The sequence below is a fragment of the Xiphophorus maculatus genome, chromosome 1, assembly GCF_002775205.1.
Source record: "Xiphophorus maculatus strain JP 163 A chromosome 1, X_maculatus-5.0-male, whole genome shotgun sequence".
In the NCBI taxonomy this organism is placed as follows: Eukaryota; Metazoa; Chordata; class Actinopteri; order Cyprinodontiformes; family Poeciliidae; genus Xiphophorus; species Xiphophorus maculatus.
In genome coordinates this window covers 19402597-19429380 of record NC_036443.1, presented here as the reverse complement: position 1 = coordinate 19429380, position 26784 = coordinate 19402597, and the positions used below count along the sequence as shown (strand labels likewise).

At 37.6% G+C, this 26784-nt stretch overlaps 1 protein-coding gene across 1 annotated transcript in view; it reads right to left on the bottom strand.

Moving 5' to 3' along the window:
* The window catches only part of LOC102235041 (metabotropic glutamate receptor 7-like), a 79783-nt gene that overhangs the window by 33138 nt on the left and 19861 nt on the right, over positions 1–26784 (bottom strand). The window contains exon 2 of the mRNA XM_023341978.1: positions 1634–1850. Within this exon, the coding sequence (XP_023197746.1) occupies positions 1634–1850 (217 nt within the window). The remainder of the gene's footprint in view (positions 1–1633; positions 1851–26784) is intronic.

Sequence of the window (26784 nt, the reverse complement as noted above, 5' to 3'; positions counted from 1 at the left end):
AATGCATTTTTCTAAAAGAAAAAGCTCTTTCTTATGATTGACTGCCAGCATGATTCTGTTTTCATGCACAGGTTCACAGCAAGTCACTGCAAATTAGTAATATATTAATTATTTTATATTGTTGAATCCGGAGTAATAACTACTGAATAGGACATTGAAAACTGTCTAATGTGAGGATAAGTTGAGTGACTATATTAAGTCTGCTTTAAAAAAAACAATTACAAATTAACAGTGCACATTTGATGTCCCCAAACAACGCCACACAGTCTGATCTGGGAACTGCTTTACTGCGCAGAGTGGCCTGGGGATGGCTACAAGCTCTAGAACGGCACCTAGAGATGATACCCAATGAAGGGTTTACACAGAAAGTTAACAGGGAAATTAAACAGATTAAAAACATAGACAAAACCGTCTGAGTGACTGATGTCTGCATCAAGTGACTACATGAGCCTATTTTTTTTTCTTTTCAGGAGATGATAAACACTTGATTTCTTGATAAACCTCAGTACTTATTTACATGCATAACAACATGTTGATATTATAACTTTTTACATACATTTCTAATATTTTGTCTAAGTGTCATGGCCTGCTTTAAAGCAGCAGTGTGGCTCTTTAGTGAACCAGATGAAAACAAGTGGAGATCGCGGTCATGACTTTACACTGCACAAAACTGTTGAGCTTCAGTTCAAGTCTAGCATTGAGATGGCCATGAAAAATTGCTGATTTTGTGTCTGATGATCTGTTACTGGGTTCAGTAGGTTATCTGTTTGGGGTCATTGTTCTGCGAAAATCCAATTTTCAATTTTTGATAGAGTCCATCAGATTTTTAAGTTAAATCTCCTCAAATTTAAAAGGGATTTTATTGTCATGCGCTCCAGCAAGCTTCTCAAGGCTGAGGAAAGAACAAGAGCATCAAAGAACCCCCATAATGCTTAGCAGTGGGATATGCTTTATCTACATAGCCTCTACTTTTTAATGGCATGTCCTAAATTTAAGTCTCATCTGACTAAAGCTTATAGTTTCTGTTAGAGTATGTTTTTGGAAATAAAAATCTTTTTCCTTTAAAAAAATATTTCAGTTGTACCAACACTTAAACCTTGATTTCTGATCATTTCTTATATTTTAGCCTTTCAGTGAATGTACTTAAACTAAATGTTGTTTTTTCTGTCTATTAGTGTGAGACTATGTTATTGCGATGAAAGATTCATTTATGTTAAGGTTTTCTGGACATGTTTACCAGCGACACCAATAAATGTGGCAATGTACGTTTTCGAATGAAGCATGAAAGAAGAATTTAAAGCTAAACACCCCCATCAGCCAGCATTTACTGTTCTGCCTCCTCTCTTCCATTTCTCATCTGTATCTTCATTTTGGGGGGAAAAAAAAGTGTAAAATGAGTACAGGAAATTCTCATTACAGAGATTTTCTGTACCACATGTTTCTCCATCTACATTTCCAGTAACACTCTACAACTCACTCAGAAGCTAAACAGATCAATAATTCATGCACCAAAAACAGATTTTACGACCAACAGGAACCTCAGTCTGAGTCAGTAAAGTGCAAATGTACTTTTTAAACAAAAAAATAAATTTTCTGAATAAGTATTTCATTTTCTGCAGTGCCTATTGCTTACCTGCTTCCTTGGAGAGCTGGGTGAAAGCTTCCACTCCCTTCTCCCCATAGCTGCCTTCTGAAGCAACAGTGGAAACATAGGTCCAGTTTAAGGCTTGGATGATGTCAACCATGGCCTGGGCCTGGAACGAGTCTGGAGGAACCACACGTGAGAAGAAGTCGTAACGCCTGTCATCGCTCAGCTCCGGTGCTGTTGACGCGTAGCTGATTTGAGGGATCTAGAGGACGAGATAAGCAGGTGGAGAAGGTTGTTAGATGTGATTTTGCTGCTCTGATGCAGTGTCACCGCAGTTGCTATGGTCCTTGCTCTGAGAAATCACATTCTTCAAAGGTTGTGTGTAAAATTGCTTTCTGTTTGTTGTGCGGTGTACTGCGCCAGCACTATTTCCCATTTTATTAAAGCATTCTCAGATTAGTATTTTTAGTCAGATATTTATATACTCCATAACCTCAGCTCACCGCTCATGGAAATCCCCACAGTTGAACGAAAAAGTATTTTCCACTTCCAGTTCCACAATGCACACTGCCTCATTTTACAGATGCAGCCAGGGTCAGCTATATACTTAAAGGCTAAAGAAACTGTGCAGCGCAACAGACTTTCTTGGAGAGAGTTAGATAAGAATGCTGATTCACTCTGAATGTCAATTACAAAGCTGCTTTTGGGGACATAAATTGGAAGCAGGAGAACTAAACATTTGGCTGTATGGATAGGTAAGAACATCTTCAAGGTAAAACCAATAAATAAGTAGATATTATTTACATCTTTTTTAACCATTCTGGAAACACCCATGCATGCAGACCAAACAAACAGAATGGTGGAGGGCAGGAGAGTCACATTAACAAATGACTGAAAAAACATCCAACCTTTCAGAGTTTGTTTTCACTCGGTGAAACACATATAGATTAACTACACAGACTCTTGTTTTCAATACTTTTGTGACTGTTAATTATTGTTATTAATAAAAACATTACATTCAAAATGAGAATATTACAGACAAAAAAAGTATATATAAATGTGGGCAGAACAAAAAAATATGTTTAACATTACACTCAGTTTCCAAAATGTACATTTAATCTGACACTACGCATATCCTATTTTTTGAATGACTTTACAGTTGCACCTAAAATAATTCAAACAGCCACTGCCAATATTTCTGCACACAGCAAAAGATGAATGTTTCAACAAAGATATCACAAGATTGTCTTCAACTTAAAGACTGCTGCAAAGAGCAAATGTTTAAAGTCTCTGATGTGCAACACAACTTATCCAAATACATGGGGGCAGGTCGGCTCCAAGTTGCTCACAACTGTACAAATCCTTTTGGGTTTCTCTTCTGTGATTCTGGAGCGTTTTTAAGCATTTGCTGTCAGGAGGAGGACAAGTGAACCATATGCTAAAAGGGACACCCCTCGCCAACAGTAATGCATGGTGGTGGCTCAGTGATCCTTTGGGACTGCTGTGCTTTCTCTGGCACCAGAAGCCCACAGCATGAAGAGGGCGAAATGGATTCTGTCAACTATGCTGGGAGGAAATGTCATGCTGCCTTTGCAGAAGCTGGAGTTTGGGGATCAGTGGACCTTCAAACAGGAAAATGATCTTCAGTATATCTGAAAGTGCCCCATGGCTGGATTTCAAAAGAAGTCCTTGAATATTCTACAATTGCCAGCACAGTTGCCTTTCTTGAACTGTATTGAAAATCCCTGGTGGGATTCAAAAAGTAGGAAGTTACAGTAAGGATACTAAAGCCTATTCATGAACTGGAATCCTTTGCCCATAAGGACTGGTTCAGGATTCATCAGAAACACTGCCAGAAGCTGGTGTCTGCCTGGGTAAGAATCCCATTTGCAGCAGGCCATAAAAGCAAAAGGGCACTTTACTAAGTACTAAAGATGTTTGTCCTGAATCAGTTCACTGCAGTAGTCACTAAAATGGCCATTTTGTGTTCGTGTACTGTACATGTAGAACATGTAGAAATCACTTGTAACATTAGTTGTAATGCACTACATCAATAGGTCAATTTGTTGCAAGCTGTGGTTATTTTGTAAATGTTGCCAATAAATCCAATTTGCAATGAGGGATGTATAATTTCAGATGCAACTGTATGAGCAGGAAATGTCTTTGCATTACTTTTTATGAACTGGCAGCACAGAACAGTTAAGTGCTCCATCAGAGTTACCCCCTGATGAGACCTTAATCTGTGTTAAGAGCGGAAAATTCAGTTTTACACCTCTGCTACTTACCTCACTTATGCTCATACAGAGAAGAGACATGTTGTAAAATAACACTATGTATATAATGTATATTGCATAATATACATACAGTACAGACCAAAAGTTTGGACACACCTTTTAATTCAATGAGTTTCCTTTATTTTCATGACTATTGACATTGTAGATTCACACTGAAGGCATCAAAACTATGAATAACACATGTGGAAATATGCACTAAACAAAAAAGTGTAAAACAACTGAAAATACCCCTTATATTCTAGTTTCTTCAAAGTAGCAACCTTTTGCTGTGATTACTGCTTTGCTCACACTCTGTATTTTCTTGATGAGCTTCAAGAGGTCGTCACCTGAAATGGTTTTCACTTCATAGGTGTGCCCTGTCAGGTTAATAAGTGGGATTTCTTGCCTTATAAATAGTCATGAAAATAAAGAAAACCCATTGAATTAGAAAGGTGTGTCCAAACTTTTGGTCTGTACTGTACATATATATAGTTATTTTTAAGAAAAGGTGTTTTGTTCCTGCTCCACTGGTTCAGAGCCCATTTGCATAGCCTTTATACTGCATGGAAATTTTCAGATGTTACCAAGTTCATGTGATCTATTTGATCCCTCGGATGAGCAGGATAATTAGATTTCTTTTGCCAACCAAACTTTTACAGTTTAGTTTAGTGGGCATCCACGTTAATAAATGAGTCTCAAGTGGATATAAAATCGCTTCTTTCAGTGAAGCTGTGAAAAAATAGTGCATGGTCGTCACTTTTCCTAATGTCCTGTCCTGTTAATAGTGTGCAGGTGCTCTTCCAAGACCCTAGTCCCTTATTGGATTGACAGCCATAAAATTTGTTGCTATTATGGAGCGCATGACTCGCCTTCGCTTTGAGCAGGCCTCACCATCAAGTGTAAAATTGCAACTGCGCAGCATTATTAATCAGAAACTTTCACACTGATGATTAAAACTCGGAAAAGCAGCACGGCTGTGAGTGATTGTTGAAATGATAAACACGCATATTTCCTGAAGAGACAAAGTTCCACCTGGGGAAAAAAAAACATCAATGTCCATTAAATTTCAAGCAAGAAAAACAAACTCATGCAGACATGAAATAAGTAGATCACAGCCATAACAATTAACTGCTCATCCATCAAAACAATTTCAGATGAAAGTCTGCCACACCTGCAATTATAAAAATGCCTTTACTCTTATAAACTTGACGTCCTTGACCAAAGCTCAGCTGGCAGTGCATATGCATAATTTCGTTTCTATTCTACCTGATTTAAACTTCCAATAAGCAGGGCTGCAATGATACATGTATCATTACCAATCCTCACAGTACAATTGGCACTCTTAGGAAAAGGTAGTCAGTTAAAGAATAAATCAGTCACAGGTAACCAACCCTCATGTACTTTAATTAGTCTGTGTTAAGAGCCCCACTAGAAAATTACTGAAGCTTCTTCCTGAAGCTATACAAAATAACAGAATGGTCTCAATGGCTGGAAAAATTATGGCATAAAACTCCAGCTTTTTGTTTTTAATCAGCATTATCATAACATTTTGGGTGATGTCTTGGTATCACTGGAAACATAGAGGGGGATATATTAATTGATGTATGCCATACATACTCAGACTTTATAACACCTCATTGAATTTCATTAATTTAGCTAAACATCCAACCAGGGATATAAAAATCCGACAAAACACTAAATAAACGTCACCACCAGGGGGTGTCGCACCAAAAAAATGGGAAATCTCTGAGGGAAAGTTAAGTCATTCTTTTTTCCATTTTATTTTGTGTGAAATTAAGGCTGGATTAAAAAAAAAAAAAATCTCAGTTTATACACAAGAACAGACCTTGTTTCTTTTCATCATTGATTCAGTGCTCATAATATTTCTTCTGCTGGTTCCATGTTGGTTCTGTTAGATCTTTTGACCCAGACAGCAAAAAAAAAAAAAAAAAAAAAAGAAAATCTTATTTCACTTGAAAATATCTGGATCAAGTAGTTGTTTGTGGTCTCAAAAAATCTGAAGAATCTTTCAGTCATGCAGTCATTTCGGATGAAATTTTCTCGATACAAAGAATCCCAGTGAAAAGTCTGGGACCAGTAAATTCTCAATCTCAATAACACAAGTCAGCAAAACAGCCATCTTAACCTTTGTAAAATACAGAACATATTCTCTCAAAGGTGAATAACTGCCTCATGCTTTTCTCACTTGCAAACTACTCCACAGTAAGACCATATTACATGGATGAACAGTTGCATAAAAATGTTACTACTAATCACGAATCCTGCAGCCACACTCCCAAATGCCACTCCAAAGTGCAAATGTTTCACTCCTCTTCTGGTATCTCTTTATTGAGAACCTGGATATTTTTAGATCCATAACAAAATACTACTTAATGTAAACAATGACATAAAATGACATCACGATGTTTTTTGGTTTGAAATCGATTGCTGCATACAGTCAGAACCTTCCAGGCAAAACTCCTCCTATAAATATACAGAATAAGCTACTTCATCTCAACACTTTGCAAGAGTTGCAACTTTGTGTTTAAACTGCACCTGCAAGTTTTTTGGGCTATGTTTCTTCCACAACAAGAGACTGACATTTTCACTCATCATTTCATGAAAAAAAGAGAATGATCAATCTTATTGCTGTATATGTTGAACATATTTTCAAGTCTTGCCAGTTCTAAATCAGGTTTAGGCTTCGACATTTTAAAACAGGACAATGTTTCAATCTAAACCATTTCACTGTAGCTCTGACTGTTCTTCTCAGACAACCGTCTACAACCTGCAGCCCCAGAGCCACAAGTAGCTCTTTGAACCTCCCACAGTGGCTCTTAATCACTCAGGCTGAAAATAACACAGAAGTCACAGATATTTTTAAACATAGATATAATTACAAACTGTTTTTAAACTGCTTTACTTTTTTTCATGGAAAAGTAACATTGAATTTCAATAAGAGAATGGTTCTAAAAAGTCAGTCACTTTTTTTTTATATTTTCCTTGTAGGTTGAAAAGTTTTTATTTACAAAATTTTCCAACATCACATGCATCCTCTTTTTGCCAAATGTTTTGTTTTCTTGATTTAAAAACATGGAATTAGAAATAAAATGTTGATTCTTCACAAATGACAACTAATTTTCCATGGAAGATATTCATCAAAAACTAGAAGTTAGATTTTTCTGAAAGGGTCATGTGACATTTGTGGCTCTAACTGAGTTATATTTAGCTACTCTGAGGGCAGAGATGGCTTTGTGGATTGTACAGGTTGAAGAATCCTGGTATGGAAGATGGACACTTGCTGGAGGCTAATTTGCAGTTGCTGACAAGTTTTTTCTTCATGATTATACTTTCAGCTGTATTCTTCTTCTAATCACATTTGGCCAGTTGCCTTGTCTCTGCTTATGAAATCCATCCAGCATGATAGTACCAACATCATGTTTCACTGTATGGATGCTGTATTCAACATAATATGTAGAATTTGTGTTCTGCCCAAAATGTTTGGAGGCTCAAAAAATGAATTTCATCTCATCTGACATAGGCGCCTTTACCCGCATGTTAGCAGTGTCTTTTACATTACTTTCAGGGTTAAAAATGGTCACCTTCTATTGGATCGGAGGACATACTAGCAAAGAGATCATTTTCTCTTCAACCTGGCACAGCACCCCGTCTTTGAGTCTAATCTGAGCACTGTATGAATGCCATCCATTTCTGTTAGAGAGATCAAAAGCAGCTGGACACAGGAGAAACACTGGAATGAGGACAGTGACATGCTGATGGGATTGCTTCAATTCACAGAGTGGGAGTTATAGCTTTGACCCACAACCGAAAAGGGGTCAATTGCACAAAGCTGACAAACTGAGAAGCGGACAATGAGGTCAAGATCACTCACTGAGTTTCATGTCACAGAAGATGAAAAGAAAAAAAAAAATCTGAAAAAAAATCAAAATAAAAATCAGCAAACAGCAATTAGTAGTGCTGCAAACAAGCAAATTTATAAGTGAAAATGCAAAACAAGTCAAATCCCTTCAGCCCTGCGTAGATTACACATACTGGGTCGAAGATGGAGGACGGCAGAGTGCCGCAAAAGCAGAAGCAAAAACAACAGCAGAAGTGATTTGAATTTAAAAAGACTGTATCCTTCAGAAATGCGAAGCACACATTCGGAACATGTGCTTGGGATCTATCTATCAGCCCTGCCGTTGTACTACAGTGAAGTTAAAAGGTGTTAAAGTTTTGTTGTATCACATCCTATCTCAGCCACAGCTGCGACACAAAGCTGCATGAACATTTGTCTCTCAGGAGCTTTTTGCTGCAGGGAAACGATTAAGAAAGGAATGTCTTCTTACTTTGTCCTAGGCCTGTGCCCTGTTAATGCGATTTCTCCATGCCCTATTCCCCAGGAATCCGCACTCTTTTTTTTGCAGTGCAAACATTAATTTTATTTTTCTGTTCTGTTCTTTTTTTAATTATCAATTTGACCTCCAGGTACAACAACGGTGATAGAGAAAATGCTGAGGATTAAACCTGCTGAATTAATCATACATGGAGACGTTGACTAACTGAACTGATTAGAATCTGACTTATCCACACCTCTCTCTCCTTTCCTCTCTCTCTGACAGTTAAGTGAATTATATAAGAATGAGCTGAGCCTGATTGTTTTTTCTTGGTAGATAAGGCATGGCAAAGTTTAGCTTTTTAATGCTGTTTTTTACACAGCTGCACAACTAATTGTTAAACCCATCAGCAAAATATGCACCTGTTAGCAGCTAATTTAAATGATTTAGAGAGGCTGATAATGAAGGAAGCATAAACCGAAGCGAATAGATTTCCTATCAATGTTTCAAAATAATTTGTGCAAGTGATAAGACTGAAATGAAGTGCTTCCCTATTTTCTTTTGTTGCTTCTGGTTGCAGAAGCTGTCAGCATTGAGAACGATAGTATGTTGCACTAGGCTGGCTAGTCATAGGGTAACAAAAACAATCATTTTATGCCATAATTGTGAATTTTGTCATTTTAAAAGTGTTGCGACAGTGATACAGGTGCATATACATTTTAATTTCACAGATTCTCGATGAATCAGGGTGTCACATAGAGAAAATAAAGGCATGAAGTATAGCCTGGGTCAGGACAAAAACCCAAGACAGCAGATTTAGGATTGACAGCCAGTGCATAGGGCGCCTACGAAAACCAACAATCCAAATGACAACCTATGATTTTCTCTTCAGCGACACCTTATGTTTGGAGGAGTGCCTACATTGAGAGTTATAAATCACATGTTGTGGAACTGAGAGTCACTTGCTATGATCCCATTGCCAATACACAACTATGTTCTGCCATTAATCTGTTTATTTTTTAAGTCAGATAAAATATATCCATCCACAGAAATTCTACAAATTCTCTAAACAGAATGCATCAAACCAGAATCGGCTGCTGCATTTACAGTATTGCCATACTTAGATAACGTCAAAATGTAATATTATGTCTAACCCTAACCCATACATCAATATGCTAATATAAAAGTTAGTGTCTTTGTATCAACAAAAGAACAGTTGTTCAATGGCTTCATTTACTGAAGGATTGCAGAAATCAAGATTTAGGAGGAGCAGTTTGGCCTTTCTCTGATCTAAGTCAGCTCCTCTAACTGACTTAGATCAGGTGTAGCTGTGATCAAGGTGGGCAAACTCCCTTCTGTTTTTGTCAAAGAGAGGGGTTCAGCCATCTTGTCTTGCTCATGAGTGATAGTAGAACGAAATGAGGGATAGATCTGTCCTTGGTCCTGCAGGGACCTTCTCAGGTCTTTCATGGTGAGGAAAAAGTCAAGCCAAATCTGTTTACAGTATGACTCCCATGACGTTTTCAAAATTACATGAAAATGATGAGCCTTACATGAGCCTGATCTCAAAATTACTATGTTGGCTTTTTATAGCATGACTCAATTTTCTTGACATAACATAGCATTCAGTTTCCTGCTGTTTTGTAAAAACTAGTTGCTGCCAGCCAAAATAAACTATGTAAATTAGTTTGTTTTGGGGAAAAAAAGGGAAGCGGGGTGTTATCTTCAGATATTCCCACAGTTACTATGAAAACAAGTCAGATGATGTGCTATGATTTTCATAATGCATTTGTTGGTGACAAATAATGTCACCAACAAATAATGCAGACAGGAGCTGGGATTGTGGATCATAGTGAATGTTGTTTAATTAAAAAAAAAGAAGCTGAAAACTTACAAAAATGACAGGGTAACAGGGAGCCAGAGCAGAACAAAAGCAAGCAGAATATTGTTAGGGAATTAACCAGACTGTGACAGGAATTAGCAGGAGAAAACAGCAAGGAGTGTGAGCAGGAGAAGGGTTTAAATACTTTGAGGGAGAATACTGGAACTGAAGAAATGGGCTGATTAGCTAACAGGTTGCAGGTGTGAGATGAGACTCCAGAGGTGGACTGAGGAGGAAGAGAGAGGAACCAATAGAGCCAAGAAGGGAGGCTTAATGAGGTAAATGACTAGCAGCTGGGGAAGGGGAGTAAATGATAGCCTGACACAAGGCAGCAAGGGAGGACAAACAGGGAAAGAAATTAATCTGTTATGTTTTGTACTGTAAAACATGACAAGACTGATCAGATAAAAATAACTGAACTAACAGAGAAAACAAACATGGATGAAGGAAAAAAGAAATCAATACAGAGAAATAACAGAAGTAAAGAGTTTTGTATGGAATATGACAATTATGGAAAAACATCTGATATTTGTCATGCTCAAACTATCCTTTACTTTTCATTGAGTAAGCTTCCCTTCCTGCTGCTGTGTTTCTGAAAGGCTTCCATTTCCTGGGATCTCTCATCCAGAAAGTATTCTCTGAATTATTGTCAATAATTATCCCACATTTGATACAATTTAACAGACATTTATATACAAGCACCACACCTGTTTGTGTAGGAATTCATGATAGTCTAAATATATGAGAGGTATCTTAATAAAGTAGAACATCAATAAAAGTAAACTTATTTCAATAATTTTTTTTAAAAAAGTTAATATGACGTTGATACAGTTTTCTGGCTGCAGAGTAAAGTATGTCAGGTGTTTATGTTTGTTCATTTTGGTTATTAAAGCTTATAACTAATGAAGATCCCAAATTCTGATTGTCAGTAGATAAGAACATTACATAAGACAAATAACAATGAATTTAGTTGAAAATTATGTCCTACTGAAAAGCATGTCCATGCTCATGTGCTCAGCACTTGGTTGGGAAACATTTTGCATCAATTACTGAATCAATGCAGTGTGGCATGGAAGTGTTTTGCCTTTGATTCTGCTGAGAGGTTATGGAAGCTCAGATTGATTTGATAGTGATCTTAAGCTCATATGAATGGTTGACTGCGGTATTTCTCATCTTTCTCAAGACAAGATGAGAAATGCCACATATGCTACAATATATGCTACAATAAGTTTAGATCAGGTGACTTTCCTGGCCAGGCAAGCACTGTAATGCCATCATCAATAAAACATTTATTGGTACTTTCTGCAGTGGCAGAAAATACTGCTGGAAAATGAAAACTTATCAATAGGGAAAAGCATGAAGTGTTCTAAAACATCCCAGTAGATGGCTGCACTCACTTTGGTGTTGATAAAACACATTGGACCTACAGATGACATGGCTCCTCGCATCATCACCGACTTTGGAAACACTTAACCTCAAGCATTATGGAATTATGAATTGTTGATTTCCAAATAAAATACAGACATTACTTTGACCAAAAAAGTGGACTTTGGCCTATCAAGTTCTGTCAGTCCCTTTTCTCTGTAGTACAGGTAAGATGCTTCTGATGTTGACTCTGGTCGAAGGGAAACTTAGCCCAAGGAATGCTGCAGTTTTAGCTCATGTCCTGGATGCATCTGTGTGTGGATGCTCTTCCAGCTGTTCTCACTGCCTTGTGAGTCTTCCACAAACTATTGAATGGGTTTTGTTATGCAATCCGATCAATGCTGTGATTATCCTTGTTCTTTGTGCACCTTTTTGTACCACACTTTTTCCTTCTCCATTAACATGCTTTGTGGATTTCACTCCAGGTGGAGAATGCAAATGGTTGTTAACTATCAAGTAAGCAGCCATCCCCCATGATTTTATAGGCCTCAATGGAACAATTCTGAAATTCATAAGCTGTAGGCCATAACCAGCAAAAGAAACAGAAATTAAAACCTCATGTGTATATATGAATTTTCCTTTTTAAAATGAATTAGTAAAATTAGTATGTTTTTCAATGATCTATATACATATTTATTCTGAACCTGTATCACTGTAGCACTTGAACTAGCACTTGAAATATAATACCCTAACAAATATTGCATCAAAGCTGTTCTTTGTGATTGCAATATTGCACTCAAGGATAGTGCCATGACAATTGCAATTCGATATATTGTGCAGCTCTAATTAGAAACAGGGAGAAAAAAAAACTGTGGAAAAACGTTGGCTTAAATTGGCTCAAATAACTAAGGGCAGATTGTCTGGGTTTGGGGGACGTGGGGGATATTGGCATCTTCAGGACTTCTCTGGGCAGTAATTGTCTGCTGATCATCTGTGTGGGCGTGTCAGAGCACAGACAGATGACAAGGAAGGAAGCAGTGAAACGGAGGGAGACGAGCGTCAGCCCTACCCATCCGATGAGAATCGGATGGGAATGAGACCCACAGATGGGTGGGGAACAGAGGAGAGAAGCCGAAAGTCACAGGTTGCGTGAGGGCGCACTGTTGAAACACAGCGTTCACAAAAGAAAAATCTGAGTGAGAATGAGAGACGCAGATGGACAGGAAGAGAGGGGGAGAAAGTGACAGAGAGAGAGGGAGGGGTAGCTGTCATTTTCCCCCCACCCTGCCTTCCTGCCTCCTCGGGTGTGTTGGCTATGCCACGCTCTGGTAAAGAGAGATTACCAAAGCTCAGCCCGAGGTGGCATGTAGGGACACAGTCATTACCTCTGCTCTGCTAACAAATGGCTTTGCTGTTTGGATACAAAGCCATGTCTGTCTGATGCAAACTATACAACAGAGTCTTGATTTAGCAGAAATGTTGTAAAATTTGATGGCTGCCCAGTATCTTTATAGGCCTGTTTTTAGAACCATATTACTCTTTTTTTATGGAATATCAACTGTTGGTGTTTTACCAGGCCAGGCAGCAGAGTTCTGAATAAATCTCCTGAAAAGAGGCATATTTTTCAAAGCAAATGTTTATTTCTTCCTAGCTGGGGTGTCCAGAATTGCTTTCAAACTAACTCCATAGTCAGTTCGTGGGGTCATGCCTACAGTGTGTGATTTTGTGTGCCATTGTGATGGTGCTGTGAGTCTTCGCTTTGGCGTTCAGCCACAAACAGCACGGGGTTATAGTTGAATCTGTCAGAACCTGCTGTCATTTCCGCCCATCAAGGAGGCGAAATGTTGCGAACGGCCAAGTGGAGCTGACTGATGTCAAGATATACTTAGAAGCTAATCATGCAGCAAATAGAGGTGCGGGGATTCCTGCAAGAAGAAACTGCCTGGCTGCCCTCGCTCCAGTTACGGCCTTTCATGGGAAACATTTCTACCCTGCCAGTCACAGCTCATTTGGAGTCATGTTTCTAAGGGTCCCCTTTTGGGGGCTTGGACAGAAACCAAGACATCATCCGGTTTTCAGTGCACAAATTTTGACAACGATGCTGTCCACTCATTTCAGTGTTTTCTTTATTCCAAGATGTTAAATTTAAAAGATGTTATGCATAGTGCCATGAAAAAAGTCTTTGCAACTCTTACAGATTTTTGTTGGTTTTCTTTTTTGTCAGATTTCTTATTTTCATTTCAAATGTTTATTATGAATAACATAATCAAGATTCGATTCATTTCACTGGCCGGCAACACAACCATAGAATCTAGAAATCACTTAAAACGAACTCCTCTGACAGTGAAGTAGGATAAAAAGTCTCAAAACGGAAGACATTGAACTACACTTAATCAATAACAGACGGGAAAACATTGATCTGTCATTTTCTGATTGTAGATTTGCATCGAACCACATTGAGAGCCACTATCTACAAATAGAGAAAACAAGAAGCAATGGTCAACCTTCCTATGAAAGGAAGATCTACCAAAATTACTCCTAGAGCATATCACTAACTTATCCAGGCAGTAACAAAAGAAACCAGAAAACATCTAACCCTGAATTCTGTTCTGTAGCATAAAATCCTGAAGGAGAATATCCTGTCATCAGTTTGTGACTTTAAGCTGACGTACAGTACACTTGGGTTATGCAGCTAGACAATGATCCAAAGTGTGCCATCAAGTCAATGATGCATAACGCTGGTTTTAGAGAGGCTTGCCTTTAACAGACCATTAAAACCGCAATACTCTCCCGGGTGGTTGAATTAAAACTAGTTCTGCAAAGATGATCGGGTCAAAACTCCTCTTTTCCTACAGAAATGTTGAAGACCTGTTGCCAGTTAATGCAAATGAGTGATGATGATTTAAGTTAACACAGTTTCTTTACTTGCCCATGATAAAGAGCTGATATTAACATTGTTTTGATCTGAAAAATTTAGATGTAGCAAAAAAGCCAAAATTAAACAAATGTGAAAGGAGGCAGAGGCTTTTTTCACAACACTGAGCATACAGCCACAGCTTTTCTCTTTTCTCCGATGACTAGAAGGATAGATGGTTGCCATTATTCTGACTGAGAGCTGTGCTCTGCCATATGCTCCACGCTGCTCCTCTGGTGACGTTTATTTTTACGTGGGGCAAATGAGAGAGAACAGATCCTGCTGAATGTGCAAAACTTGCTCTGAGCTCATCTAGATCATCACCTTCACATTAGCAGAACGGCACAGTTAAAGCACAAACATTACTGTCTCTCACCTTTATTTAGAGCTGCCTGTGGCTCTTGTGCACTGCTAAATATGAGAATCCATCCAAAAGGCCATGGCTCTCTAATTAACTTCACCTGGCATTCCAACTAACTGTGAACACATCTTAACCTTTACACAACCCCGCTTAGTCATCTCTCCTCTTAAACACTCAGGTTGAAATTCTCAATTAATGTCAGTAAGCAGATTACCACTCTCTTTTTCCTTCCATGTCTTTTTTTTCCTCAGCCGTCTTCAGAGTTCAGCAGCAGATTTTTATTCAGACCGGCCACAGCACTTTGTGCTGGTAAATCAATAAGGCAGTGTCCCCTATAACAGACCCCTGTGTTTTCCCTCCATCGATTCTGTCAGCTCAGATACATTCAAGAGCAGGCCAGGCGATTACCCTCAGCAATCCTAACTTTGATCCACACTATAGATGGCAGGTGCCAGACATGAGCTTTGGGTAATTGTAATGCTGAAACGGGGAAACGTTAATCATCGTTTCTTGGCTCAACTCATTGTCTGTTCGTGGTCCATCACCATCAATGCAGGCTGCATTCAGGCATCCACATCACCTGCCTTTTTGCTTCAGACGTCTAACAAAGAGATGGACTGCGACCCCTTCTTAAATAACTTCAAGCAGAAAAAGACATGTAAACATATGATAGTACTGTCTGCCTGCGCAGACTTATATGTTAGTAACAGTGACATCCATAAGAATTTGGTAATTGATTTCTTATCTCTGTTTTTTAGATGGGTTGGCACCAATTTTTGTTTATTCAAAATTATTTTTAAGAATAATTTTAAAAGAATTGAAAAGACTGTTAAAATATTCTTTATAACCCTCCAGTAGGTGTGTTGGCAAACTTTTCAAGTTTTGTATTAAAAAAAAAACAACTTTCCTGTGAATAAGCATTAAGACAAATATCAAACAACACCAGTATAAGGTTTGGAATTTTGACTTTATGACAATTACAACTGTTTAGGAGTTAAATTTTTGAATCATAGGAAAAGTTGTAATTACAAAATACAGTGGACACCTTGTATTTGCAGGGGTTAACACTGTTATTTTAATAGTTTAAACACCAAATACCTCAATGTGCATAAATACACACAGTGGAAACCGGCTTGGCACCGTCTTGAACTGATTATCTTGGTGGGTACAAATAATCAGCATCAAGGAAAATAAAGGATACTCCTAAATTAGCTACCTTGCAAACGCCATCCAGTAGCATGTCAAGCATTATTGCGCCCACGTACTACAGATTCCTAAGCTGCATTTTTTTTATATATATTAGAAATAGATATTGAGTTGCATTCCTCAGAGATTGGGGGATGGCTGTAAAGACAAATGCAAAGGAAAAAACAGCTATCTCGGTTAGATTGTGGTCAGAATGAAAACCAACTAGTTGAACTGTAATGGCCCCCTTTAATAAGCAGAAAGATCTTGTCCATGACAGCACAAGATATTATTATCATCATCAACAGCGTTAGAAAATAGAATGCCTTGAGACAAAAAAAATCAGCACAGATTATTTGAATGCTTATGATGTATAAGCTCACATATCCAATAATTAGATTTTTTGTATACAAATACCTAAATATATTATTTTACAGAATATTTGGTTGATTTTTTAAAAAGTCCTCTTGAAACAGAGCATCAACATTAAGCGTTGGTTTATTGTGGTTAGTAGAAGTGATATTCTGACTTTGTTTATTTTATGTCATCATAAAAAATCTCCAAAACTGCAATAACAAACAAAAAGCAGTTTTAGAGGGGAGGTTGCAGCTAGTCACATAACAACCAAGCAAGCAACTGGAGAACAAACACCAGGTGCAGACTTCGAGAGTCTGATTAGCTGCCGAACAATTAGCTCAGGTCATTTGGCTAACACGACTAAAGTTCTCTGTGTGTATTTGCTTAAAGATCTTTACAATAACTGGCACATTTAGAAAAGCCTACCAACATGTCCACAGGCACCATGTTCAGGTAAAAAGAGAATATGCTGATAAGTTAAGCCTTCCTGTTATCTGCTTCTCACATTGTTCATTGTCCCAGACTGAATGATCAACAAACTTGTCTCTACATGTTTTACAAAATATAAGTGCCTTTTTAATGGCTTTTTAACATATTTTTCTTACATCTGGTTCAATTTTAAACAATTAACTAATACATTAAATAGCGAAGTCTTCTTGACTCAGAGACAGCATCCCTGCCAAACAGTGTTGTTGTCGGTGACCTGGTAGTGCGTGAGTATGGTGCATTGCTACTGCCTGGAAAAAGATCATATTTTACATTTTCAAACCAGCTGGGCACGGTTCATGGCTAATTAGGCTGAAAATTGCCCTATTCCAGTCACTAACTCCTTTCTCTGTGCATTTTTTAATCATAACTGCATGTAATGTAGAGCTCTAAAAGGCCTCTTTTATAGCTTTTTCATTAATTTAGCACCATATTTCCTAACATTAAATGCATTACAAAAAACATTACTTCTTTTTAATTGACATCAACCACGGAAGTCATATTTGCAACAAATAGACAAGTGTTTAAAAGAAAACGTCCTAACATGGTAATTGCTTATCCTATTAGCATGTCAGCTCTATGGGTTGTTTTCATAATAGGACTGAATGCAAATATTCTCGCTGAAAATCTGATCAAAAGTCACAAAATCACTGAATTTTCTCAATAATCAGTCAGCTCAGCTTTTCTTTCACTCCATTGTTTTCCTCTTAATCACATTTTTGGCTGAAAACACAGAGAGAGCTAACATTTTCACATTTTATTGCAATGAACCAGTGGCTCTTCCCAACAGCCTGTTACTTCTACTAGCTTAATAATTGGAATTTATCATGACAACACATCCAAATTCTTATTTTTCACAATAAATTGTAAATGCCCACCCCTACTTCCAATAATGGGTGCATAATATATGCATGACACTTGAAAAAACAAACTGAAAGCAAACATTCTTTTTTAGCCCACAACAAATCTTAAGAAAAATAAATATCACTCTAATGATTAAATATGATTGATTTTGCTGCATCCTCATTTCACTTTTTCAACTATAAGCCACAATATAACACTTGAAAATGGGAAGATCTTGCCTTCAAGCAGGAAATGACCTTAAGACATTTAGTCAAACCTACAACAGAATATTTTTGATTAAAAGCATATTTTTAAATTGGTCCTATTGACAATCTGTGGTTGGACTTTAAAATTCATTTTTACAACAGTCTGTCTAAAAGAAAGGTGGCCAAAAAATCATTGTTCAGATGTGCAAAGCTTTAGATGTACCGGTATATACCAAAACAATTGCACCTGCAACAAATCTGGTCTTAAAAAGCAATGAGACACGAGTATGTGTGTTGTGTTTTATCGATCACATAGAATTCCAGTATAATACAACAAAATTAGTGGCGGTAACGTCTTAAAATGTGAAAAATTCAAGAACTGTTTTGCAACGCTTGTCATTATTTAAACAGCTTGTTTAGCATTTCTGCCCTTGAAAGCGAAAAATCAGAGTCATAAATAACTTTATTTAATTTGGTTTTTGAAGAATAAACAAAAAACAGGAGTCAAGCTCCTGTTTTCTCCCTTCTTTAATCAGGAATGCTACCTTCTGCAGCACCTCTCTCCACCTTTATCCTGACATTTTATTTTTCAATTTTTGTTCAGGTGCTCTGGATGTTTATTGTTGCAGAATCTTCTTGATGTGAATATCACACCAAGCCATTTCTGAGTTGCCTACACTGCTGAGCTACCCTCAGTGTTACATGACACAAAAGTTAGGCTTTTATAATCTTTTATCTAACCTTCTACCGTCTCCCTCTTTCAACCCACTCGTCGTTTTTCCCAACCGAATCCCTCACCCTCCGTCTCTGCCGCTCACTCCATGCGGGTCCCCTGGGCGGCTCCAGTGCTCCACGTCGGCCCTGGAAGCTCTTGCATGGCTGCTCTGTCAGAGTGTATTTTAAGACAACCAGCAGGCTTCTCCATGGGTACAGAGGCAAGGTATGACTCACAAGTCAGATATTTGACCAGGAGAGCCACACAGTGGAGTAAAGCTGAGCGTGGGAGGAAAGTGTGGATAGCTCACAAAAGGGAACCTGACCGACCTCCATCTTTCCATCTGGTAAACAGACTGCTATTTCAGCTCTATTGGTATTTCAAATTGTTTCCCAACGCCAAATAGCTCTCCAAGCTTCATCAGAGGAGAGCATGCACTGAGGACAGGCCCAGCATTTATGTAGTGTAGTGTAAAAGGTGTTTCAGTGACAAAAACACAACACAAATGGAGCCCACTGACTTAAGGATCACGCGTTTAAAGCTGAAATAACAGTAGAGCTTTTATGGTGTCAATCATGAGCACTATTGTGTAAAGCCACAGTGCTTCTTTAAATGATTTCATAAAGCTTCTTTTGAATTAGCCCTCACACAAAGCATGGCTTGTTCATTGAACGCTGTGGTTCAGCAGAGCAGCAGATAACCGTGAATACGCTCTGCGCGCTCTTCAGGTGTGACAGACACTCAGCTCTGCAAGGTTACAACATACCCTGCAGGTTTATGACTAAGTGTTATCAAATGTGTTCCTTGAAATTTGCAGGATCTCACATTACAACCAGCTGTATTGATTTTTCTTGTCCGCAAAGCGTACTGGACTGCGTAGCCTTGTGATCTTTATAGCCTGCATAACAACATTATTTTAGCGCTGGAGGGAAAAGCATGTGAAATAATAAAACAGCAGTGAAATCTATATATTTTTGTGTGCTTGGAAAGAGAAGAAAAATGCATAAAAGGCAAAGTATATGCACATGTTTGGGAACATATGCGATATCTTTACCTCACTCCTCTGAGTCTCACCCTGTCCAGCCCTAATATGCTGGTGACATATTATTTATCAAAGAGCAAGTACGGCACATTTTTTTCTATAGCTACACCTGGATCGAGCTGGGTTTGACACATTCATTGTCAGCCGTGCACCTGCAGCACCCTGACCTGCATCCCAATGACTATGACTGTACTATCTTTGGTCTCCCTGTGCAGCTCTCTCTTCAGACTAGACAGAATCTCATCCAGAGGCCCATTTCTCTCCTAATAGTGCAGACAATGCGGGCGAGCCTCCTCAATTTTATCTTTCCTTTCGGCTCCTCACAAAGAATTATTTAGCAGGGGCCATGTAATTACAGACTCATCACAGCAGTGGGAAATTTCACAGATATCCCATTCCTTCTGTTAGTGTGTCTGATGCCATGCACTTGAGACGTACAGTATGTACGGGTTAGGAATGAGAGCAGAGCATTAGGCGCATTAGGCAGCTCTACTATTTCGGCATGGAGTGCTGTGCAGCCTTGAATCTCTATCCGACATTATTTTATGTTACCGTGAGCACCTGCATTCGTAGCATGCATCCAGGCAACCATCAGACCCTGAGCTGTGATTCAGTGAAGGTGTAGATGAATCAAATTTTCTGCAAAATGTTCCACACATGATTATTTAGGGCACTAAAACTGATGAAATCCCTGCGGTAAATTTTTTTTCTTCACCAAAACATTGTGCATTGATGCTGCAGTATTTCTTTTCGGTAGGAAATGTGCTGTGATAAATGAACACAGTTTCAATGTACTGTACAATTTATGCAGTACAATTTATGCAGAGCTAGTATTTTGTGCTGAAAAAATACAAGAAGAATGAGCTTCTTAAACTGCTGCTCAGAGTGGAGTATACAGTGCTGGAGAAAAGTTTCCTGTCATGAATGTCACAACAAATTAGTTTTTAATTATCTATTTGAAGAATAAATTTTTTGAGGTTAAGTACCAAGACAACGACTGCAATTCAAAAGCTTGAATTGATTTTGGATTTCTCTAATTGAAAAATACAAACACTGCTACTAATATTAGTCCAATATACCTTGGCATATTGCTGTGAAACCACACACATTTTGCTGACATCAATAAACTTTTGTCACAAATCTGTCTGGATTTTTGCCAATATTCTTATCAGGACTTAATTGATTTGTTGGTTTTCTGGTGGTTTGGTCAAAATATTGTGTAATAATGTGAGGCCAGAATTATTCCAGAAACTTAATTTTTCTTTCAAAGAGGCGAGTTTGGTGTCGTGATCGGCTAGCAAACTAACTAACTTCGTCTAACTTCTAAACTAACTTCGTCTCTTACGAAGTGCAACTTTGTAAGAGACATTTAGGTAAATATCATTTGGGGTGTATGCACATATTTCAGCTTTGTATGTCTCATAACCATTTCATCAGAATGGCTCAAATAAATCACCAAACGGCCTCTGTTAATGAAATTCATGACCATTATGATTGTTTGTAAATTTCTGGCCAAAACTGCATAAATCATTACTATCAGTGAACCTAGTAATAGTTTAAAATTATTGAAAAGGGCAAAACAATAAATAAAAAAAAAACATAAGGCTGAATCAGCAAACCAATTAAATAGTCACAAAACTGAGGAGTAAAGATAATGCAAAGCTGCTTCAGACAATACTGAGTTCAAGTTGAAGAGTTTTATTGCCAACTAAGGGAAGTTATTACCCTTTGTTTTAGTGATGCATGCACAATGACCTTTTACTCTGCCTTTATGAACAAATATCACCCCCTTTAAAGCCTCTGTCAGAGTCTGCTTCACCTGAAACTCATCTATCCCTCACATGAAGTATCCTTTATCGTGAAAGTACACATTCTACAAAGAACAATTCAGGTCAATGAAGTAAAGTTTCTTCCCTCCAGCAGTCTGGTTCCCAGTGGCAAAAGCCCAGTCACCTTTCCTTTTCTGTCGTAAGGGGGACAGCCAGAACTGCCTCAGGATGTCAGGTTGCATCTGACTTACAAGGAACTAAATATTCTGATGGGAGTCGGGCCATGGCTCCATGCTTTCAATTTGAGTAGGATGACAGAAACCCAATATTGCTTCATCTTACGAGCCAGTGAGTTGATGCTAGGAGTTTACGATGTAAAATACTGATTCATTCTGATACATTGGAAGGTCAAGGTGAGTCGGGTGAAAAAAGTCTCTTGAAACCTCCTTTTTTTACTGTAATATGTACATTATGCTGTGAATAGCAGTGAAATAGAGCAAAGCTTCAGTATACTTAATAAGATTCTAAGTGATGGATCAAAGCATGATTGTAAAGTAGAAGGAAAATAATAAATCGTTGTCAAAATATTTAAGAAATCTGTAAAGTGTGCTATAAATGTATAACCCTGAATCATTGCTTTGTAGAAACACTGAAAGTTAAGTGCAGAGTTCAAAAGATTGAGAAACTGCTATATTACCAAAAAAACAAAAATAAAAATAATTATATCACAAATTGTTTTCCTTCTTTGTCACTTTTACTTTGTGGTGATTCCAATAAAATCCTAATAAAATATGCCGCACTTTGTAGTTCTAACATACAAACAAATTAGATAATTCACATAAATGTTTCTAAAACTGGGCTGCAGAGTGGCGCAATTGGTAGAACCGTTGCTTTGCGGCAAGACAGTCCTGGGTTTGATTCCCAGCCCACGGTCTTTCTGAATGGACTTTGTATGTTCTCCCTGTGCATGCGTGGGTTCTCGCCGGGTACTCTGGCTTCCTCCCACAGTCCTGTGTGTCTCTGTGTTGCCCTGCGACAGACTGGGAACCTGTCCAGGGTGACCCTGCTTCTCACCTGAAACGTTCTCTGGAAATAGGCACCAGCAGCCCTCCCAACCCTGCTAGGGACAAGGGTGTACAGAAAATGGATGGATGTTTCTAAAACATTGAATTTCAAATGAATTTTTATAGATGTCATTTCTTCCATGTAACATGAACAAGTTACTGGACTAAACTAAGTTGATATTTGCTGTTTTGAAAATATTGGCCATCAACCATGACTTTACATGCCTGGTCAATTACCAACAAGTCATTTAGCAACTTCAAATATGAAGAAAATAGTTTGTCTAAATGTTCTACAAACATTTAAAGTTTCCACATTTTGGGACCAAGCAGAATACTTGTGTTAGACTAATGTGGCTGACATTTGAATACTCTGATTTTAATCACCCTTTTTTGGATGTTTTGTTTTCGTTTCTTATTAAATCCAGGCTTCAAATTCATTCTGGTGCATTTTAGTGAAAAATAAATATTTCTCCCCAAGACAACTGTTACATTTTGTGGTTTGTTTTGAATCATTTCATGACCGTAATGTTCCCTGTAGATATTAAATTAGCATGTTACATTGCAGCCAACTGTTTTTTATAAAGTTGTACTTTCCTGTGTCAATTAAAATGGTGACTTACTTTGAGTTGTATCTTACTAATTATTTTCAGGAATTACACTGTTGTTTGTTTTTTTTTTCATCACCACAAATTGATTTAAGAAACATTTAATTTTGCATACATCATGTTTTGCTGCATTTAACACCAATATTAATTAACTGATGTGTGCTCTATAATAAAAAGTTTTGATTGTCTCTTTGAATATTTTGTAGAATTTAAGGTTTAAGGTCTGTGTGGCTTTAGTTAAAGAATGCAAAGGAGCAAATCTCAGGAAAATCATTCTCCTTTACTTAGACTAATCATATTTACTAGATGTTGGACACGTAACCAAGAAAACTAACTGCTGGAATTCAATCAAAGCTTCCTTCAACCAAGCATTGGTGTAGGTGTATATTTATGCAAGCATAATCTTACCACCATTTGCAGCAGCTCTGTTCCCAATTAGAAATAAAAAGCAGTCTGATAATTAAGTGTGCCAGATATTTTCTTAAGAATGTATAATTATGAAAAAATTAATAAAAGCAACATTCTTCACACCAGTTTTAATTAAACTGATTACAAAATAGTGATCAGCACACTCATTATTTAACTAAATACATCAGTAGATAAAAGATGAGGAAGAATTTGAAATGATGAAAAGCTTGAACTTTTGAAAACACTGTACTAGTGGCTTTTTGTGTGTTGACATGGTTCCAATAGAGAGCATCTTATTAACTCATTTAATTTTAGATACAGCAAGTGAATGAGTGAAATTAATAACCGGCAACAAAGTGAAGCAGGGATTCACACTCTCTTTGCAATTAACATTAATTCACAAAAAATGCTGGTTGTTATGGCACCTAGAGACCATAGAGTGATTTAAATAATGGCTCTCATCTTGAGTAAATTGGTTTTTATTAGTAATTGTATATTTTTTATTATTATTTAGTTACTTTTTGAACTACTAAATGTCTACTACAGAAAAAAAACTGTAAATTATCACCCAAAGGACTCCTGGTGTAAATCACATGAATAAAGACAGCATCAGGTCTGAATTCAACATTTCACTTAAAAAGTAAATAGTCCTGCTGAACAAGTCAGTACAGAGCTAATGTCTGGAAAATAGACAAGTTTTTAAAATGTTAATCATTACAAATAAAATAGGGTTTCGTTAAAAATGACAAATTTTCCATAGTAGATATTTATCAAAAATTCTCACTTTCCCTTAGTTATGGAAACTGTAAGTTAAAGGACATTTATAAGTTAGCATCAACACTGAGTCACTGAACTTCCCTAAAATTAAGAAACTCTAAATGGAAAGTCTAAATTAAATCTTTAAATATCTGCTTAGTTGGATCCGCTTGTGTTATTGTGAACTGGTATTAATGTTTTTCATGGCAAATTTGATTTGATTCTGTGGAAGCTTAAAGTAGCAATATTTTCAGAATTGATACTGTCCACGTCAGAACGGTATACTGTAATTCTGAATATGAGATTCTTCCACATTTATTTCTAAGAGCCTGGGTTCTAAATTGTTTTTATTGATCTATTAGCCACTGAAAGGTTTTTGCCCAAAGTTGCTTATCTTGTGTGGATTATGTGGACTTCTTAGTTCACTAGAGATGTATATAAACTCTCTATCAATGTAACCGACTCCCTCAAAACCTGAGACGAGCAGAACATTTTTAGCTTGCTCAAATCAGGACTGAAAACGTACTTGTGACTGCCATAGCAATGCATTGCCTCCAACAAATTGTTGTTTACAGTGGCTTTATTAAAAAAGTAAAGCATATTGGTTTATTTTATTAGATTAGCATTTTCTTATTTTGTAGTGTGCAAATTATTAAATCTTTCTTTCTTGATATTTCTTCTGTGAACCACTGAATTCCCTGTGTATGAATGGTGCTACAAAATAAACTTGGCTTCCTGTGCCATCTCCCATGCACTGCTAAAAAGCATCTTCTGTTCACTTTTGCCCTTGCAGCCCACACACACCTTTTCTTCTCACATCTGCAGGTGTAGTGCATCACTGAGGACATTTGACCTTGGAGTCGTGTCAGCAACACCATAGCACCACAGCCAAGCCAGAACAATGAACAATTGCCCACTCAGTGAGCACAAAAAGCATTTTCCAGTGTTGCACCGAACAACCTGCCAACTCTGGAAGAAGTGGACACAGTCTTCGAGACACGGCTATTCTGTATACATAGACTCCCATTTAAACTCACATCATGATTCATAAAAGCCAGCGTCTTGACTAATGGAGCAAGAAAGATTTATGTAGAATGCTTTTTTTGTGACACGTATTTCACATAACTTCCACTCGCAGAGAGACAAAGTGTAAAAAGGCGCACTGCACGCTACCATGCAGCTCAGGGCCTGAATCAAAGATGTGGAACAGACACCAGATCAGACAATTACCCTCAGACAAGTTAACCAGGCGAAACGGGAAGAGGCCCAGTCATGTACAATAGAACTGTCACACATCACCAGTGAAGGCTTATCTTTTGTTTTCGACAAGAGCAGAAACAGACACCTTTTGCAAAAAAAAACCCGTTTCAAGTGAATCCAAACTTTGCTAATAATACAATCTGTCAAATGAGTGAAGCAGCCCCAAAGCCTATGCCACGAACATTTACACAAAATGAAAACAAGGGCTCATTGATTCTTTAAAGCTGAACATGTAGGAGAGATTCAACATTTGCGAGAACTTTCAAACATCAATCCGTAGCCCAATGTGTAAATGAGAATCTGAATCATGAATAGAAGATTTCTCAGTTGCATTCTCAAAAATGCTAAACCTTTTTTGAGAATGCAAAATTCTCAATAAATCCTTTGCTGAATAAAGCAAAGGATTATGTGAACATGAAGCATTTACACTACAATATAGTGTGAGTGGGAGAAAAAAGTGTCAAAGCCTCTGTGGTAAACCTGCCAGTGTATATCTATCACCAGCAGAAAGAGATTTGAGAACCCTGTGATTCTTCCTACTTTTATTCACTTTGGTTTCTTAAAATGCATTCAAGTCAAACTTCAGAAAGGATCATCTCAGGTGAGATGCGCGTCTAGCTGTACAGCAATGAAAGGAGACAATTAATGAGCCTTCAAGCACAAACACACAGACGTATTTTGGAATTTAGGAAAGCGTCACGTTGATGCATGCAAACTCCTCTGAGAAATCCCTCAAATCCTTGCTGTTACCACAATCACCCCAGTCACAAGTTCACAACTACAGAATCTTAGCCCTGCTCCAGCTTTTGTCTAAATATTGCAGATGCCTCAAGAAAAATAAATGCAGTGGTTTAACTTGTGTAGACCCACATTATTCTTTTTTTATTGTACTTTATGGTACTCTGACTCTGTAAGGCTAGCATAAATACATTCATAATCTCATAGAATAATTGAAGATTTTCCAAACAAAATGTTCAAATTAAATAAGGAGCAGCAATATTTGCTAGTGGACTCCCAGTATTTAGGAGGTTCAGAACTATCCATGAATACTTGATATTTTCTCTAAAAGCAATTATAACTGCCTGTTTTGATAGTTCAAACACTCCAAAATGTGACCTAGTGACTAGCATGACATAGAGGCTAACATCTATAATATTACTTATTTTAAGTCCTGCTGCTATTTCTCTCAGCCAAAAAGCATCAAAGAAAATCAATTGTGCTCCTGGATTGTTTCCCTTGCAAAGGCCGGTCAATATTCTGTCAAGTGGCATTGGACAAAGGTATTTTAGCTTCTCAAGCTGCATTTCTTTTTGAATATTTTAGATGCTCTATGAATAGGTGAATCCGCAAATACTGAACCGCGAATAG